The sequence below is a fragment of the Pteronotus mesoamericanus genome, unplaced genomic scaffold, assembly GCF_021234165.1.
Source record: "Pteronotus mesoamericanus isolate MK-2021 breed Mesoamerican mustached bat unplaced genomic scaffold, CSHL_Meso_final contig_105, whole genome shotgun sequence".
In the NCBI taxonomy this organism is placed as follows: Eukaryota; Metazoa; Chordata; class Mammalia; order Chiroptera; family Mormoopidae; genus Pteronotus; species Pteronotus mesoamericanus.
In genome coordinates this window covers 6,074,708-6,092,417 of record NW_026555006.1, presented here as the reverse complement: position 1 = coordinate 6,092,417, position 17,710 = coordinate 6,074,708, and the positions used below count along the sequence as shown (strand labels likewise).

Below are 17,710 nucleotides of genomic sequence, written 5' to 3'. Positions count from 1 at the left end.
TCTCTAGAAGAATATGGACAGAGTGGTAAAAACCTAGGCGAGGTTCTCCTGGTTCTGATGCCTTCTGTTACCTGGATGCAGACGACCACCAGGCCATGGGCAGGGGCAGAGTCACAAGCTGGAAGGAGCCTGGTTCCCTGAATCACAGAGAACTACCTGCCCATAACCCTGAAAGCCTGGCCTGCTTTGTTATGGGAGCAAGAAATAAAATGTTTACTGTAGTTGAGTCCCTACATACAGGGTCCAGCACAAATAACACTTTTTTATTACAAAATCTTTTATTACAAAACCATAAGCATGTAATTCTGTAACATAACAGTATCGCTCTCAAGCACACCATACGACATTTTAGGTGAAATCTTCAAATTAGAACTATAAATTGTTATGCCCATATTATTACTCTACCAACCACACGGTAGAGCAATTTAGCTCACCCCAACCGTTACAGGGTTGTCAGAATTAAATGAGCAGAGATAAAATAGTTGAGTTTAGTGCAATAAAGTTTTATGCGCGTGTATAGATATACATGATGGACACTGTCCTAAAGTGGACACGAGGTGGGCATCCCTTCCTAAAGTTATTTCAGGGGAGCCTTTTAGGAAATTCCTTTTCCGATTGTTCAGTTTCACAAACCTGGATTTTGTGAATTCACCATAAACAGGGAGAAATCTGTAATGTTCCCTAAAACAGATTTTGTAGTTTAAGCCTTCGATCCCACCTTACATTTGAATTGCACACAACACGCAACGGCTTATTTAACCCTCACAATCCTGTCACAAAAGTAAGTCCGTTTTTATCTCCATTTTACAAAGAAAGAAAGTGAAGCTCCTTGAAGGTCAGGTGATTTGCCCAAAGGCACTTCCAAGCTGTTAGCGAGTTAAACAAGGACGCAGACTCATCTAGTCCTACGACAACGGAGAACTCAAAGGGCCTTCGCTGGAGCTGCCGGAGCCGCTGAGACAGGCGCTCCAGACCTAGAAACGGTGGAATGAAGTCTTCCATGGCAGCGAGAGAACCTTTCGCTCCGTTCCAGTAGCTGGCTGTCCCTTCCCACCATATGTGGCTTCTGTAACAGAAGTCCATTGGTATCTCACGGCAGAGTACTTAAAAGAACTGCCTAGTTTAAAGTTGCCTCACAGGTGCCTCTTATAAAAAAGCAAGCACTCCAAATTCGCTGACTTTCTGGTAACAGTAACGGTCAGTAATAGGATAGCTAATGTATTTGAAAAATGCGCTTTTTCTGTGAGGTAAAGCAGTTCTAAAAATTTTTATTGCATATTTTTTAAACCTTATTTTGAATTAATTTAGACTTACAGGAAAGTTACAATGATAATACTAGATAGATTTTTCTATCCCCCTCACTCAATGTCCCCTAATGTTAACACTTCTACAAAAGCACAGTAAAATGATCAAAACCAAGACGTTGTTGCTGGCATAATCCAGTTAACTTAACCACAGCCCTTGTTTGAATTTCACCAGTTTTCACACTAACATTCCTTTTCCTTCTGGAGTCCTTTCTAGGAACCTACATTGCATTTAGTTGTTATTTTTCCTTAACTTCTTCCAAACTGTAACAGTTTATCAAGGTATAACTAACATATGGTAAACTGCACATATTTTAAGTGTACAGTATGCTTAGTCTTGATATATGTATGAATAAACCACAATTACTTATTCATTCACCTGTTGATGGACATTTGGGTTATTTCCAACTCTGGGGCTTTTATTAATAAAGTAGCTGGAACATTTCTGTATAGTCTTTGCATGTACATATGCTTTCCCTTCTCAGGTAAATACCCAGGAGAGGAATGGCTGGATCATATGGTAGGTGTTGGTTAACTTTTTATCTTGCCAAACGGTTTTCCAAAGGGATTGTAGCATCTTACCTTTCCACCTGCAGAGTATGAGAGGTCCAGTTGCTCCACATCCTCACCAACACTGGGTATGGTCAGTCGTTTTAATTGCAGCCATCCTGATAGGTGGGTAGTGGCATCTCATTGTGGTTTTAATTTGCATTTCTTTAGTGACTATGAATTCTGGATATAAGTTCTTTATCAGCTATACAATTGGCAAATATTATCTGTGGCTAGTCTTTCCATTCTTTTAATAGTGTTTTTAAAAGAACAAGTGTTTCATTTTAATTAAATCCAATCTAACATATTGTTAAATGGTTAAACATTTGGATAAGTAGTTAAATTGGTATCTAAGAAATATTTGCCTCACACAACATTTAAATATGTCCTCTTCTGTTTTTTTCCAGAAGTTTTATAGTTTAGATTTTACATTTAGGTCTATGATCCATTTTGAGTTAATTTTTGTCTGTGATGCAAGTCTGATTGACTCCAGTGTTTGTTTTGGTTTTTGTTGTTGTTTTTTGCATATTGATATCCTACAGTTCTAGCACCATTTGTAGGAAACACTATTCTTTTTACACTGGATTGTCTTTGCAGCTTTGTTGTAAATTAATTGTCCATATGTGTGTGTGTGTTTCTGGGTTCTGTATATTCTATTTCTTTAATCTAATCTCTCATAACACCAATTCCACATTGTAGGCTAAGGTAATGTTAATTCTGCAGCTTTGTTCCTTTTTTTAAAAATTTGTTTTGGCTATTTCAGATCTTTTGTATTTCCCTGTAAGTTTCAGGATAAGCTTGCCAACTAAAAAAAATTATTGAGATTGCTTTGAATCCATTCTTAACAACATTGAGTCTGATCCATGAACACGGTATATATCCCTCCCTTATTTAGGTCTTCTTTAATTTCTCTCAGCAGCATTTTATAGTTTTCAATGTACAGATCTTGTATAACTTTTGTGAAATTTAAACCTAAGCATTTCATAGTTTTGATGCAATTTTAAATGGCATTTTCAATTTTTAATCATTTATTTATTTAATATAGAAATAGTTGATTTTGGCATATTGATCTTCTTAAAACCTTGCTAAGCTGACTTATTAAATCTAGTTTATGTATAGTTTGGTGTATCAGCTTTTTTTTTTTTTTTTTTGAGGATATAGTGTGATTTTTACACAGATTCATGTTGTCTATGAATAAAGACAGTGTTGCTTCTTCCAAAACAGTCATTTCAACATGAGTGAAAAAGAAACTTTTTTTGTAACACACTCTGGCTCTGAAGGAAGTATTTGAAGTATTTTTTAATCATTATGTGGATTTTAAGGCTGAGGCTGTGGTGTCCTGGTCTCCTTTTCTCTAGGGACAACAGCCTCCTATCATCCCACCCAATCTCTCACTTACAAAAAATAGCTCAAGATATTGTGATCAATGCCCACAGACCCACCTTCGTGCTAGACTGGTGTGCTCAGGAGGCACGACTCTAGGGGTGAAACACATTGCTCCCAATGGCTGCATATTGCCTGCAGGTCAGCATGAGGCGCTGCTGAGCTTCCAGAAGCATCCTGGGGTGGAGACGGAATACTCCTCGAGGGGACCTAGACTGCCTTATGATATATGCCACACTCTCCTGCCTCTTTTTGGATTTTAATGAACAGGGAGTCAAGGACTTTGGCTTTAGAATAGAAGGGGTCCCAAAAGTGTCCACGCTATGTTACCCCTTTTAGTCCACCTGCTGTCTGGCTCCCACGTTCACATGACTGGACAATTTAAATTCTCAGAATAACTGCTCTCTTGTAGCAAAAGATATCTGGCTCAGATGTTGCAGCAGACACCATGACCTCCAGGTAGATGTCCCCAGTAAACGTGATCCCACCACATCCCCACCTCTCTCCCCTCTCCCACGCATTCCCATGTGTCCTTTCTCCATGTCCTCTTCCAGCCTCCCATCCCCAGATTTGTCTTCAGTCCTTTGGGCCCTCTGGTCACTGCAGGCTGTCCTTCATATGCGGCTTTAAGGAGTAGGATCTGAATTGTAATCCACAGTTGGAGGGCACTTCCCCTTAGTAAACGGTGTGATCCTTTCCCTTTAAAAAGAGAAATAAAAAAAGAAAATGGACCTGGTCCCTTGGAAAGGAGTGAGCCCCCCCCCCACCCCGCCCATCCCTGGAGAGCACCCACAGGGATGAACAGGTGCCTGCCGCTTGTGCTTCCCAGAAGATCCTACATTGGGTGAGAGGCCAAAATGGACACCCTCCAAAGCTTTTCCATCAAAACAGCCTGGTTCTAACAAACACACTTGAAGCTCAAAGACAAGGGAGCAAAGCCTTCAAAATTCCAAGGGATAATCATTTCCAACCTAAAATTTTATTTCCAACCAAACTATTGACCAGTTGCACAGGTAAGAAAAAAAAATTTTTTTTTCAGGAATTCTGTCTATCAAAAATGTTACCTCCAATTACCTTTTCTAAGGAAGCCACCAAAACAAGGGAGTAGATCAAAGAGGAAGACACAGGACTATTTCGATAAAAGTAAACAGTTAAAAGCTGGTTTTCCCTGAGCGCTCTGACCCCAGAGTCTGGTCCTCATGCCCTCGCCAGGATTTCCAACAAACGATCCACTCTGAAGTGCACACTTACTCACATTTTCACATTTCTGAAATTGAGAACCCACTGTACTGACAGCCTCTCAGGTCAGTAAAATATGGCAGCGGCTAACATTTGTGAGCCGTTTCCCAGCTAGCCATGGTATTTCATGCACTTTTTCTTTTGGCTTCACAAAAACTTCCTTTAATGACTTTTACCAACCCCATATGAACACCAAGGAACTGAGGCCCCATGGGCGAAGGCCTGCAAGGCAGAGCCGAGAATGTGTGGGTGGTGGGTGGAGGAGTCAGTGTTGCCACCACCTTTTTCTCACCACAGCTTTAGATGGAGCGTCTCATCTGGGCCTCCACAATCCTCTGCTCCTTTGACAGTTGAGGAAAATGAGGCTCAGAGAGGCTAAGCGATGTGCCCCACCTCACGCAGCCAGGAAATGGCAGAGTCAGGACCTGAACTCTCTCCACTGCCACAGCTGTGGCTGGCACTAGGGGCAGCAGCTGTGTTCCCAGGGGAACCAAGCACAAGGTGGGGGAGGACCCTGCCTACCCCAGAGTGAGCCCCTCCGTGCCCTGGCTCCCCTGCTGACGCTCCAGTGGCACTCACTGCAAGAATCTGTCCCGGTCTGGGTCCGACGGGTAGCGTTTGGATTCTCCCAAGAACAGGGACCGATATCGCTGCCGGTGGTCCTTCATCTCCATTGGCCAGGTGTTGAAGTAGCGGCCCACACCCACAGGGTTCTGCACCAGCGAGAGGAGGCAGGATGTTAGCAAGCTGGATACCTGGCCTGCAGCCTGATCTCAGGCCTCCTTCCCCTGCTCCCCGACTCTGGCTCTTCTCTCCGACATCTGTTATGGGTTGAATTGTGTCCCCCAAAAAGATGGGTGGAAGTGCTGACCCCCAATACCTCAGAGTGTGGCCTTATTTGGAAATACTGTAGCGGCAGATGGCAATTAGTTAAGACGAAGTTGTGCTGGAGTAGTGTGGGCTCTTAATCCAACGTGACTGGTGTCCCTTTACAAGAGGAGCCAGGGGCAAGGTGGCCATACGGCACAAAGGCAGGGACTGGAGGGATGTGTTTACAAGCCAAGGAATTGCAAGGATCGCTGGCCAGCACAGCTAGGAAGAGGCCAGGAAGGATTCTCCCCAGCAGGTTTCAGAGGGAGCACAGCCCCCTGGATCTCAGACTTCCGGCCTCCAAAACTGTGAGAAGATACAGGCCTACTGTTTTAAACCATCTAGTAGTTTGTTATGGCAGCCTTAGGAAATTACTATACCATCCCGCCCAGATACCTGGGTTGGTTGTAGATACAAGGGGCACCAACAGAGGTTCAGAAAGGACACGCCTCCTGCCCAGGGTGACTAGTGAGGGCAGAAGAATGTCAGGACAGGGACTGGGCCATCTGCAGAGAAGCAGTACCAAGGCTGAGCTGGGGGATGTTAGGAACCAAACAATAGTCCCATGTGAAGCCGAACTTGCTGCCACCAAGGGAAAGTCCTGTCACGTGCGGGGGGCGGGGCGGGGGGTGGCGGGTAGGCTCCCAGCCAAGCATGTAGGCAAAGGACTTCCTGCCTTGGGCGCCAGGAGAGCTCAGCCTCTGGAACCTGGACCTCACTCCAGCCCCTCCCACTCTGGCCAGCCCTGTGCTAGCAGCGTGGCCATTGGGCTCTTTTCTAAACAGGAGATGCAGATGAGAAAAGGAAGGACTCAGAGGACTGACCGGCTGGTCCTCATGAGAATCAGGTAAGGCAGGGGCAGCGGGGAGGTTGTGGGCACACTGGGGATCAAGCCATCACTCAGGGAGGTGCGGAGGTAGGGCGATGAGGTGGCTGGCACGCTGCTCTCCTCAGTGTCAGGGTGGGGATGGGGTAGCGGGAGCTTAATGAGAAGGCAAATGAGTTACAAGCAAGATGTTCCCAGGAGAGGTCTTAAAATGTACAGCTATTTAAAGCCAGGCAGGACAGGGGAAGATTACATCACCACGTGGGGTTGGCTGCCTCTGGGGAGGGGAGGAGAGGGAAGGGGAAGGGAACCCCAGGGGTCCTTTCTCAACCAGGGATGAGAAATGGGCCACCTCCTTGAGCTGCCTGATGCCTCAAGACAAATACAAAGAGAGAGCAGAGGGAGCCTTCCCCTGGAAAAGTAAGAGAATGAGACAGTTCTGGGGTGATATAGCACCGTGGTTCTCAAAGAGCGATACCTAGAATAGCAGAGAAAAGAGGGGGAATCCGCCTCATTCAGAGCCAGAATTCCCAGGGGCATGGAGAGTCCTGGACTCCTCACCATCCCATGGAAATCCACTCACCCAGCTTCCCAGAAACATCTGGTAGGCCCGTAAGCCCGTCCGCTTGGAGGACAGCAGGAACGGTGGGTGGTTGGTGTGTCTGCACTCCTTCTCTGGAGGAAGCCACATGCTGGGGCCCTAGGGGTAAGGAATGAAGACCCAACGCTGGGGAGGTCTGGCAGTGATCAGCCTGGGGCCAGGGCAGGCAAGGCTCCCTGCAGCCCCAGCCATCCCCCCACTCACCGGGAGCCCACCCTCCAGGGCTGAAGGGCCTTATGGTGCCCTCATGATCCAGGACACCCATGCGAACCCCCGGGCACTAGCCTGACACCCCTCTCCAGGTTCCCAAGGGCCCTGCAGGCCTAGCAGAGTCCAGAGAGATGCCCAGACCCTAGTCTGGAAGGCAGAGGCCACGCAGGCTTTGGAGCTAGATGAGTTGGGTTTTGATCCGCTCCTTCTTGCCCTTGCTGGGGGAGTCTGGGAAAATCCCTGCCTATCTCTCGGGCTAGTTTCCTTTTGTGAAATGCAGATGGTAATCTCTCCATGGGGCAAGGTGCTGGAAATGCAGGCATTCAGAAAGTGTTGGCACCCTTTTTCCTCCCTATACCCCACCCCTTCCCAAGCCCTTAGCAGTTCTCTCAAAGGGAGCAGACCCCGGTGGGGCTCAGCTACTCTCAGGGGCCTTCTCAGATGACAGGCTACGGAGCCCAAGCCTGCGTTAGCAGGAACAGGTGTGCAGTCCTCTGCCAGGGTAGAGCCCTTATTCACACTCTGCCCCACCGCAGTGTCCCCCCTTATTTTCTGAGGGACCGGGTAGAGATCAGTGCCAGCCAGGCACTTTTGGGTACCAGGCTCCACATTATGGGCTGCGGTCCTTAACCTCATTTAATTCTCACGGCCACCTGGTCACGCTCCTGATCAGATCAAGTGTGCAAACCAAGGCTCAGAGAGTGCGGGGGACTCCGCAGGGTGACTGGTAAGTGCAAGACTGGGAACGCGGTGGGTCTGGCACTGCGGCTGCGCCTTCCCCCGGAACTACCCACCCCTCTCCGCCCCAGCCCCAGCCGTGCAGGAGAGCCGCCCTCCGGGAGAGGAAGGCAGGCAGGCCCTGGCGGGGACGCACTAGTTTTCGAGGACACTGGCTGAGGGTGGACCAGCAAATCCTCTCTGTAGGGGTTGTCGGGTTGCGGGAAAGTTTTGAAAACGCCCCACGCTTCTTATTGTCACGGGAGTTAAGTTCTTCCACGAAGCTCTTGAAGCCAATCAGTTCCCTGGGCTTTTTTTTCTGAGAAACAGAGGTGAGAAGAGGTTACCTGTTATGCCAGGACAGTCAGTGGTCCCCTTTCTGGACCCTCGGCAGCAGTCAGAAATGAGGCAACACTACCCCGATGCCTGAGGCCGTCCTGCCGCCAGGCCCGCCCTGGGCAGACGAGGAGCGGCCCCCAGCCCAGGGCGGGGGGCGGGGCAGGATTAGTCGGCAGGGTCTCTAGAGCCCCCTCCACCCCCCTAGCCCGACCCCCACCCCCAACCGCCTATGAGCCACACCCTACAGCCCAGCTTGAGTTCATCCATTCCTTCTTCTTTTCACTCATTTGATGAACACTGAACTGAGTCAGGTACAGCTCTAAGCAGGAGAGATGGTCCAAATATTTAAAAACCAGTGTGGTGGGGGAACACAGAGGACTTTTGGGGCAGTGAAACTACCATGTGTGATACTATAATGATGGGTCCCTTTGCCCAAACCCACCGAATGACCAACACCAAAAGTGATGTCTATGTAAACTGTGGACTTTGGGTGATGATGTATCAACAACGTTTCATTGATTATAACCAGTGTACCTCTCTGGGGCGAGATGCCGTTGGTGGAGGAGGCTGTGCGTGTAAGGGGGACAGAACCTACATATAGGAACTCTGCATTTTCTGCTCAATTTTGCCATGAACCTAAACTAAAAATAAAGTGTATTATTTTTTAGATAATAAATAATATTATGTGGTCTGGGTACTGCATTCAGAATGGGCATTGACTGCAGGGCCTGAGGAGGGTCCCAAGGCCCCTGCTGTGCTGGGCAGGCCCACCTCGTGGCTGGTCCTGGCAAGGCCCATGGGACCTGGCACCAGGCGGGGGCCCAGGGCAGTGGCTGTTCACCCCCGAGCTCTTCTGACACCCTTTACCATAGCTCTCACCACCTGCTAACACTTTACGTCGTGTTTTCCTTGTGACTGTGTTTCTATTCCCATTAGAATGTAAATGCCAAAGGGTCAAGTTTCCCCTGTACCTAGGCTATTACCTGGCCTAACAGTACACGCTGAGTGGATGCATAGTGGAGACAAAAAAAATAGATAATTACACACATACTTCAGTCCAGTTGCTATGAGCATGAAGAAGGCAAAGCACAGGGTGGTATGGATCACACAACAGGAACTTCACGGGTGCAGGAAAGGGAAGATTGAGCTAAAATTCTGCCTCAGTTTCCCCTCCTGGCCCTCTAGTTCTCTGCCTTGTTAACAGGACGCCACTAACCCAGCCAGCTTAGCGGGGTCTGTGATGCCTGAAAGTATGTCATGAACAGCAGGACACCCAGACCTGGGCTGTCAAGGTCCCTGAAGGCTTTGTGGCGGGTCTCCCACCCATCCAGGCCTGGCACCATGGCCATCCGCACTGCCTCCGTAGTCCATGCCAATGCAGAGGAGTGCGAACTGGCAGTGCAGTCAGAGAGACGTGCCGGAGTTCAAATCCCAGCACCGTGCCTTATCAGCAGTGGGGTGGCCAGCCTCAGGTTCCTCATCTAACACTGTGATGGAGAAATAAGCAGGCTGTGAGAAGGGCCCTACACGGCGCCCGGAACACAGGGTGGTGTTCCCGGTGGTGGCGAAGCCTGTTATCCCGCTGGGGAACGCACACCCCGCACCCACACCCCCACCTGGGTACCCACCTGCATAGAGTAATGTCCATAAGGCTGGGGCTTGCTTCGATCACCAGAGAAAATATCATAGGGGCCTCGGGTGCCCATGGATCGTTCCAAGCATGCCTCTATGCCACTTTTGAAGGAGTAGGTGCATGGTGCCAGACCACTACCCTGGAACAGAGCACAGATGCCAGCCCCTGCGGGAGGGCTGCTGAAGAGGCCCATCGCCCCCTCAAAGTCTCCGTTTCCCCATCTGCTCCAGGAGTCTGCCCCCAGAACTGTGCAGCAAGGCAGCCAGGCCTGGCCAGGGGAGCGGGATACCTGATGAGCCAAGGGCGGCGGCTTGTTGGTCATCCTGCTCATGAGGCCCTCAGAATGAGAGCGGTTCCAGGCCTTCTCCTCCAGCTTTGTGTACGGGTTGCCTTTCTTGCCATAATTTCCAGGGCCTGGATAGGAGTTCTGGGGGGGGGGGAGGGACATGAAGGCCATCAGTCCCACTCCTCATGCTAAGTGCAACAGAGGAAGAGGCGCTGCCAAGTGGGGACCTAGATTTTCAGGGACCCTGGGTATCACCACCTCCCAACACAAAGCAGGGACGCTCTGTGAGCCTCCACCACCGATCCAAGTTCAGACTCTTCACCAGGGCCCCGCTGCCTTGTCAACTTATCTTTTACTGCTCCTTTCCTACCCCCGCTTCAGCCTAAGTGGGTCCTCGCTGGTCCCCAAACACATGTCATTCTCACAACCTCCTTGCCTTTGCTTACTTGCGCTGTTTTACTACCACCTGAAATATCCTTCCTGCCTTCTTTGCCTTTGAAAATCCTTCCAGTCCTGCAGAGCCAATGTAAACAGACCCCAGCGACTGCAGCCAGCGGAGCGAGGTGTGCTGTGTCTTTTGTCCTGGGAATGAAGCCTTCCTTCACCTGTTACCTCAGACAGTTGCTTGCTTTGGTGGTCTCAGAAATTCCATCAGTCACACCCATGTCTTAGCCCTACATTTGCACAAATGGGTTTCATACTGTGCTGTGACCTGGAAGGATCTGGAATCCTAGGTTCGAATCCTGACTCTGCTGCTGCCCCGATGAGTGACGTTGAGCAGACCACTTAATCCTTCTGAGCCTCATGGTCCACCTTTGTAACATGGCAATAGTAATACTTTCTTCCAGGGTAATGAGGATGAAATTTTTAAGTGTCTCTAAAGCCCCTTGTCCAGCGCCCAGCCCATGGTGGGGCAGCTGTCTTGGAGAGGGCGGGAGGAGGTAAGAGAGGCTGAGAATTACGACGGGAAGGCGGAAATGACCATCTGGGAGCTTGACTGCCAAGGTCGGAAATATGTTCATTGTAGGTGGTGTGAGGAGAGCTACGCTGCCACGTAGGTGGGTGGGGGTCCTTCGGAAGAGAACCAGCAGGATCTGTGTTGCTGTTCTGCATCTTTTAGTCACCAGGGGTCGCTGCCGCTCCACGATCGCTCAGCCCTTCCCACCTCGGCTACTCTAGAAGGGGGAAGCCTCGAACCAGGCGGGGCCGAGGGAGGCCAAGGAGCTCTGCTGGGCAAGTCAGGCAGCTGCGGGCATCCGAATTGTTCGCCTTCAGAGGAGCACGACTAAACATTGCCCCCTTCAAGGGCCCGGGGTTTGCAGTGTGTTCAAGAGAAAAGCCCCAAGGTAGGAATCTGGGTCCCTGCTTCATATGTTAGGTGTTTCACGAGCCTGCTATCTCTTGGTCCTGGAGACAACCCGATGAGATCAAATCAGCGCCATTCGCAATGAACAGAAGGGGGAACCGACGCTCAGAGAGTCAGTCTTTGTACCCAATGTCCCACCTCCGGCAAAGGGCAGCACAAGAGTGCCAGCTCCAAAATCCACGATCTTTCTGAGCCTCTACTGTTTGCCAGGCACCATGTAGGCACTGGGGTAGGAGGGCAGTGAGCGCCACAACGTGGGAGTGGGGGCGTTAAAAGTAACGGCTGTAAAGGGGTAAGAGCTCAGTACTGGGGACTCTGTGGGCAAAGCCTAACCCTCCCTTCGGACTTACAGATCCAGAGGTGTAACACACTGGGGCTGATGGGAAAGCCCGTGATTTTAAGTAGAATGGTACGTTGTTGGAGCTTTGGGGGCCCAGGCAGGAGTGATTAATTCTGAGGGCAGGGGTGTGTGGGAATAGAGAAACTGGCACTTACCGATGTTTTAAACTGGACTTTAAAGAATGAAAAGGACCCCAGGAGATGGGTGTGGGGAAGGGGGCATTTCCCCCAGGCAGAGGGGCAAAGGCAGGGAGGCGGGAACAACGCTCTGAGGTGACTTGGGAGAGGTGTGCCGGGAAGAGGGTGGGAAGGGGGTGGGAAGGGCCCTAGAGGCCCGACCGAGGCAAGTTAGGACCTGATTCTGAGGTGTGAGGTACTTAGGAAGGTGCTGGCGATGAAGGAGACCAGCAAATCCATCAGGAGGCCACCCTTGGGTGGGGGTGGGGGTAGGGATAGGGTTGGGGCAGTGGTTTGGGCCAGGGCAGAGGCAGTAGGGATGGGGGGGGGGAGAGGAGGCTGAGAACACAGACCCCAGCGACTGCAGGGGAGCGAGGTGTGCTGCGTTTCTGGCTCTGGCAGCTGGGTGGAGCGACTCCCTGGAAGGACAGGCCTGGGGAAGATGCTGTCATGTGATGAGTGGGGGTTGCAGAGTTTGAGGTGTCTGAGGAACCCTGGGGTGGGGTTCTGGAACCATCTGCATGGAGCCTGGCTGGGTGAAAAGAGATCTCCCCCCCAAGGAGGGGAAGAGGAGACATAGCAGGAGGCTGGCAGAGGAACTTCAGGGCTGCAGAGCCCAGTGTCCCCAAAGCCAAGAGAAGGAGGAGTGCACTAAGGCGGGAGGGCGGAGGGTGGGTGGAAGCACCCAGTGCCCATGGAGGATGGACTTCAGAAACCATAGGAGAAGGCACTGCCTTTGCAGGGTTCGACAGCCCCATCCTCTTGGGGGAAGGAGTCATGGGACCCCACAGCAGGCACCCACAGCTTTGGCAGGTGATGTTTATAGACCTGCAGTAGTGGTTGTGGTGGGGCGGGGTGGGGGAGACAACAGTAGGGACCAGAGACCAGAAGAGGCCATCAGGGTCCCAGCCCAGGTCTCACAGCAAGACGATGACTGAGAAAATCAGGCCTTCAACACGAGCCCCTCACCCCCTCCCCAGGCACTGTCTTCGCCCACCCAGGCAGTGACACCTCCCTGAATTTACTGTCCGGGGCTGAGCCTAGGAAAGCGGCTCAGAAATCCTGCAGGGCCTGGCGAAGGTTAGCGCTGGAGCAGGTACAGGGACCACAGGGGAGAAGAGACAGCTGGAACGGAGGGACCCACCATGGCCCTGTCACCCTGTGCAGCCAACACTCACAAGCGCCCCAGAGCTCCCAGAGCTGGGGGTTGGGGACACAGGAAGGAAACACACAGTATCAGATATGTTCCCCCAACTCCTCTGCCCTCAGCCGGGCTGGGCTCTGCCATTAGACCCTGCCCTTCACAGTTAGTCGAACAAAGTCCAAAAGAGCCAAGCCTACGGGCACAATGCAGCGGTTAGGTGTGAACACCTGCTTTCAAATCCTGCTTCTGTCACTTAGTAGCTCGGTGACCCTGGGCAGCTACTGAAACCCTCTGCACTTGTTTTCTCATCTAGAAAGTGGAGATAATGATAGCGCTTACTTCATAGGGTTATTGTGAGGATTAAATTAATTAGTGCACTGAAGTCCCGAGAACAGTGCCTGGCTTGTGGTAAGTGCTGTGTTCAGTGCCAGCTATTACTATGTTAGATTTGAAGGTAATGACTCATTTTTAAGTGCCTGCAGGCATCCCCTCTCCCTGAGTTGCAGTTATAGCACCTGAACCTGACGATGCAGATGCCTGTCCCCTAAAAAAGGCAAGAAGTCATTTCCAGGCCTCAGAGGCTTCGCAGCGGTGAGGTGCGGGGGACAGGCCCGGGCAGTGGGCCTGGACGTTCCTCGCTTGCGGCTCTGCAGGCTGGGCCAAGCCGCCTATCCTCTCGGAGCCGCCAGGGCCTCATCAGGAGTGAACATAAACAGGGAGAACGTTTTGGAGTACTTGGTACTTAGGAGGCGTGCCGGCATGTAGTCCACAGATACTTATTGCTTGCCTGCTATGTGTCAGGTGCTGCTAGGGCCTGAGAGTTCTGCAGTAACTAGGCAGATGTGGTCCGCCCTCAGGGGCTGATGTCCAGTGGGAGAAGGGGAGACACTAAACACACGATCACAGCAGGGACTCTTAGGAAAGGGAGGTGTCACCTAGCAGGGGCTCAGGTCAGACCTTGGAGCGCCGAGCTGAGGGCTGAGTGGGAGTTCTTCAGGTGAAGGGCTACTCAAGGAAGAAGGGCATTTCTGACAACAGAAAGAGCAGAAGCAAAGCCCTAGTTGAAAGAGTCTGGCGCCTGTGGGGAGCTGGGAGAAGGCCGAGAGCGTCCGGCCCCGAGCTCGAGGGCCTGGGAGGTGGGGCACTCAGCAAACCACAGCCCTCACGTGGTGTGGCGTGACTCCTGCCTTCTCTCTCATGACCTAACTGAGCTTGAACCCCACTCAGTGTCTGCACCGCCCCCCCCCCCCCCCGCCCCAGCTACATGAGATGTTCCCAGCCCACGCTGATACCACTGCGGCCCTCCTGCCTCCCCACCGCCCACGGCCGTCCCCTCCCATGTGGGCCAGGGCAGCCTGCAACCCTCACCCGCACAAGCAGGGTGCACCCCTGAAAGTGTAAGTCAAGCCCTTCCTGTCAAAACCCCGCACTGACCTCCCACAGCACCTGGAATCAAACCCGAAGGCCCGACAGTCCTGCAAGGTCCTCATGGCCGCCCCTCTCCTCCACCCTCTCTCCTCCTCCCGTCCTTGCCCACTCTCTCCAGCCCCACTGGCCACCTGCCTGCTGGTCTCGCTCAGGGCCTTAGCCTTTGCTGTCCCTGCTTGCCCAGCATGCTCTCTCACAGACGCCGTGAATCTCAGTTGCTCCTGTTCTCCAGGCTTTGCTCAGATGTCACCTCTTCCCAGAGGCCCTCCCTGACCACCCCTATCACTCTCTACCCCTTCCCTGCCTCAAGTTTTCTCATAAGCCTGATAACACATGACTTGCTTCTTTACACGGCTGTTTCTAGCACTAGGATACCAGCTCCAGGACACTAGGAACCTTGTCTTCATGACTGCTGGGTCCGCAGGACCAACAACAGTGCTTGGCACTTAGTGGGTGCTCCCTTGTTATTTGTCGTCTGGCTGGCTGGCTGGCTGGATATAAAGATGAATGAATTTGTTGAGCACCTAATGTATGTGAGGCTCTCCACTGGGAACTCAGAGGTGAACCAGATGCATTCTTGCCAGCAGGGAACTTCCGGTCTAGTTGAGGGACAATCGCAGGGATAGAGGACAGCCAGTGGGCTTGAGGCCATGGCACTGGAAAACTGGGGGCTATGGGGACCCAAAGGAGAGCCTGGCCAAGCCTGGGGAGAAAAGGGCATGAGAGCGGCGCTTCCAGCACCGCCCAGGCTGCAGGCTCTGAGGAGAGCAGAGGGTGAGAGGCTCCCCCTCCATGTAGGAGCGCACCTACCCCGATGTGTCCTCGGAAGCGGACCTCCCCAGAGCTGAGCAGCCCCCGGGTGCTGCATGGCTTCTGCTGCAGCTGTTCTAAGAAGTCTTTGAAGTTGTAGGTGCCGGGCCCCAGCTTATCCTTCTGTCCCAAGAGAAGAAAGAAGGTGAAAACCTTGAACTTGGGGATGTTCCCATGGGAAGGAGCCCGGGGATGATGGTGTTCCTTAAAGGATGAGCTCTACCTAGGCCCCGGAGGACACTGAGGCCACCCTTGGAGTGGGGAGGAGGATGGCCTAGGGACCTCACCTGCAGCCGCCTCTCCCTTATGATGGGCTGGTACTGGAAGTGAGGCAGCTGGGTCAGCCGCGTGGCTTCCTGGGCCTTGGCCCAGCCCGTGCCCACCTCCTCCTTCAGCTTTTGCTTGCTGAAGCAGGTGCCCTTGCTGGCATAGGTCCCAGGTCCTATGTGGGACTGAATCAGAACACAGTCAGAGCTAGAACAGCCATACACACTCCGTCCACCCACAGAGCAAGCTCTCATGAAGCTGCCACGCTGACCAGGGCATGACCTGCTGTTCTGTAGTCCTACCCCCAGCCCCAAGCCTGGCAACGACAGGCATGGTACTCAAGATGCCATCTATCATTGGCCCCCTCCCACTTCGGAGAGGAGTAGTAACTCATTCAAGATCCCACAGCCAGTCAGTGCAAGAGATGGGAATGGGACCCAGGTCACTGTGGCCCCAACCCAGGCTGTTTTCACTACAGTCCTGCCCTGGCTCTGAACCAAGCTCAGTGCGGAGGATGGAGGGCATGGAGAGGCGTGAGGCACATCCCTCCCATGGCTCAGCTCATCCGCCATGGTGGGGGGCTTGCGGAGCAGAGGCCGGACCACGTGGGAGAGCCAGCGCAGCAGGGCACGCTCACCATTGCTACGGAATGAAGCCTGGAGTACGGGACCTCCGTGAAGGTGCTCATCTTCTTCTGGTTGGGGTGAACGGCGGAGACATCAAACCTGGGGAAGGCAGGGCCCAGTGAGAGCCGGGTGCCCGGTACCCAGAGCCGGCCCGTGAAGGGTGGGCAGAGCTGCCCCTGTCGCAGGGCCTTCATCCCTCCTGGTTACCTCTCCGTGGACACCACTCTTGCCTGGTCCCCTGTCCCCGGCTGGGAGCCTTTACTCAGAATTCAAGTGCAACTCCCACCCCACCCTCCAGCACTTACCAGATCCTCCTCCCAGTTTTCCTTTTCCTCATAGCCCTTATCACTACCCAACATTTTATATATTTTTCTTTTTTGTTTATTATCTGCTCCAAACTCCCCCCGCCCCGCAAGAATGCAAACCTTGAGTACATGGTTTTGCTAACTGCTGTATCCCCAGATGCTACAACTGTGCCTGATATATAGTAGATGATAGACGAGGAGGGACCCCAAAATAGAACACCAGGATTATTTTCTGAAGGGCAGGCTCTTTGTAGTACAGGCTTCCCCCACTAAGTAAGGTTCTAGGAACCTGGTATCAGTGTGCCAGCTGGAATTGTTGTGAGAGGCTATGTTAGGCTTAAGTGAAATATTTTGAAGACTCTTTCAACGCATTTGTCCATTTCATGATGGGTGATTTATGAGTGCACCTGCCCACACCTCGCTGAGTGTTCAGCAGTTTTCGATCAAAAAAATGGCATTGACCCCGCCCCCGTGCCCCGCCCTCCCTATTCACCCGATCTCCCCCCAAGCAACTTTTTGTTGTTGTTGTTTCCTCAGTGAAAAAAGTCCTCAAAGGGAAACGTTTTGCTGATGTGGGAGAGGTGTAACAAAAAAACTGCAGAAGCATTAAAAGGCATCAAAATTGACGAGTTCAAAAACTATTTTGAGCAGTGGAAAAACATCTTGATAGGTGTACTGCATCAAATGAAGAGTACTTTGAAGGTGACTGAAGTTTAAACACGTAAAAATAGATACACCATTTTTCATAAATAAGTTCTGGGTTTCTTGGGATCAATAATCTGTATATATCTCACCTATATCATATATACATTAAAAATAGGTGATGTGTATGTATGTATACATATATGACCTATTTTATATATGTGTATATATGTATGTGTATATATATATAATAGGTGATATATATACATACATATATATACACACACCTCAATATCCTATGAATGTATGAATAAAGAAAGACACTTGGGCTGAAATCCTACCCACCACTCTTAAGCTAAGCGACTTGTTACGGGCCAGGCCACTTTGCCCCTCTGAGCTTGGCACCTTGTAGGTGCTTTCGAGATGGTTTTAAATATCTTAATAGCAGTAATCAATGGACTTCTGGACAGGAAAGTGCAGCCGCTATGAAGGGAAGAGAGAAAGGCCAGCCCCCACTCCGCCCACAGCTCCCTCCTCCCGCAGGCTCCAGCCCTGCCTCAGGGGCCCTCTCTCCCTCCGGCCCCCCTGCCCAGCCTCGCCTGTGGCTCTGCACCCCGAAGGGCGCCCCGGTGAACCACTTCACCGCCAT

The 17,710-nt window shown here is 51.5% G+C and overlaps 1 protein-coding gene across 1 annotated transcript; it reads right to left on the bottom strand.

The window, feature by feature from the left end:
* Positions 1 to 3,862: 3,862 nt before the first annotated feature.
* CIMAP2 (ciliary microtubule associated protein 2) lies at positions 3,863 to 17,710 on the bottom strand. Its single transcript, XM_054572484.1, has 10 exons — positions 17,661 to 17,710; positions 16,126 to 16,213; positions 15,509 to 15,673; positions 15,222 to 15,344; positions 9,961 to 10,098; positions 9,667 to 9,810; positions 7,857 to 8,018; positions 6,755 to 6,871; positions 5,055 to 5,188; positions 3,863 to 3,935 (listed from the first exon to the last, which is right to left on the bottom strand). Exons 1-10 carry the CDS (start codon positions 17,708 to 17,710, stop codon positions 3,863 to 3,865), a joined length of 1,194 nt encoding a protein of 397 aa, XP_054428459.1.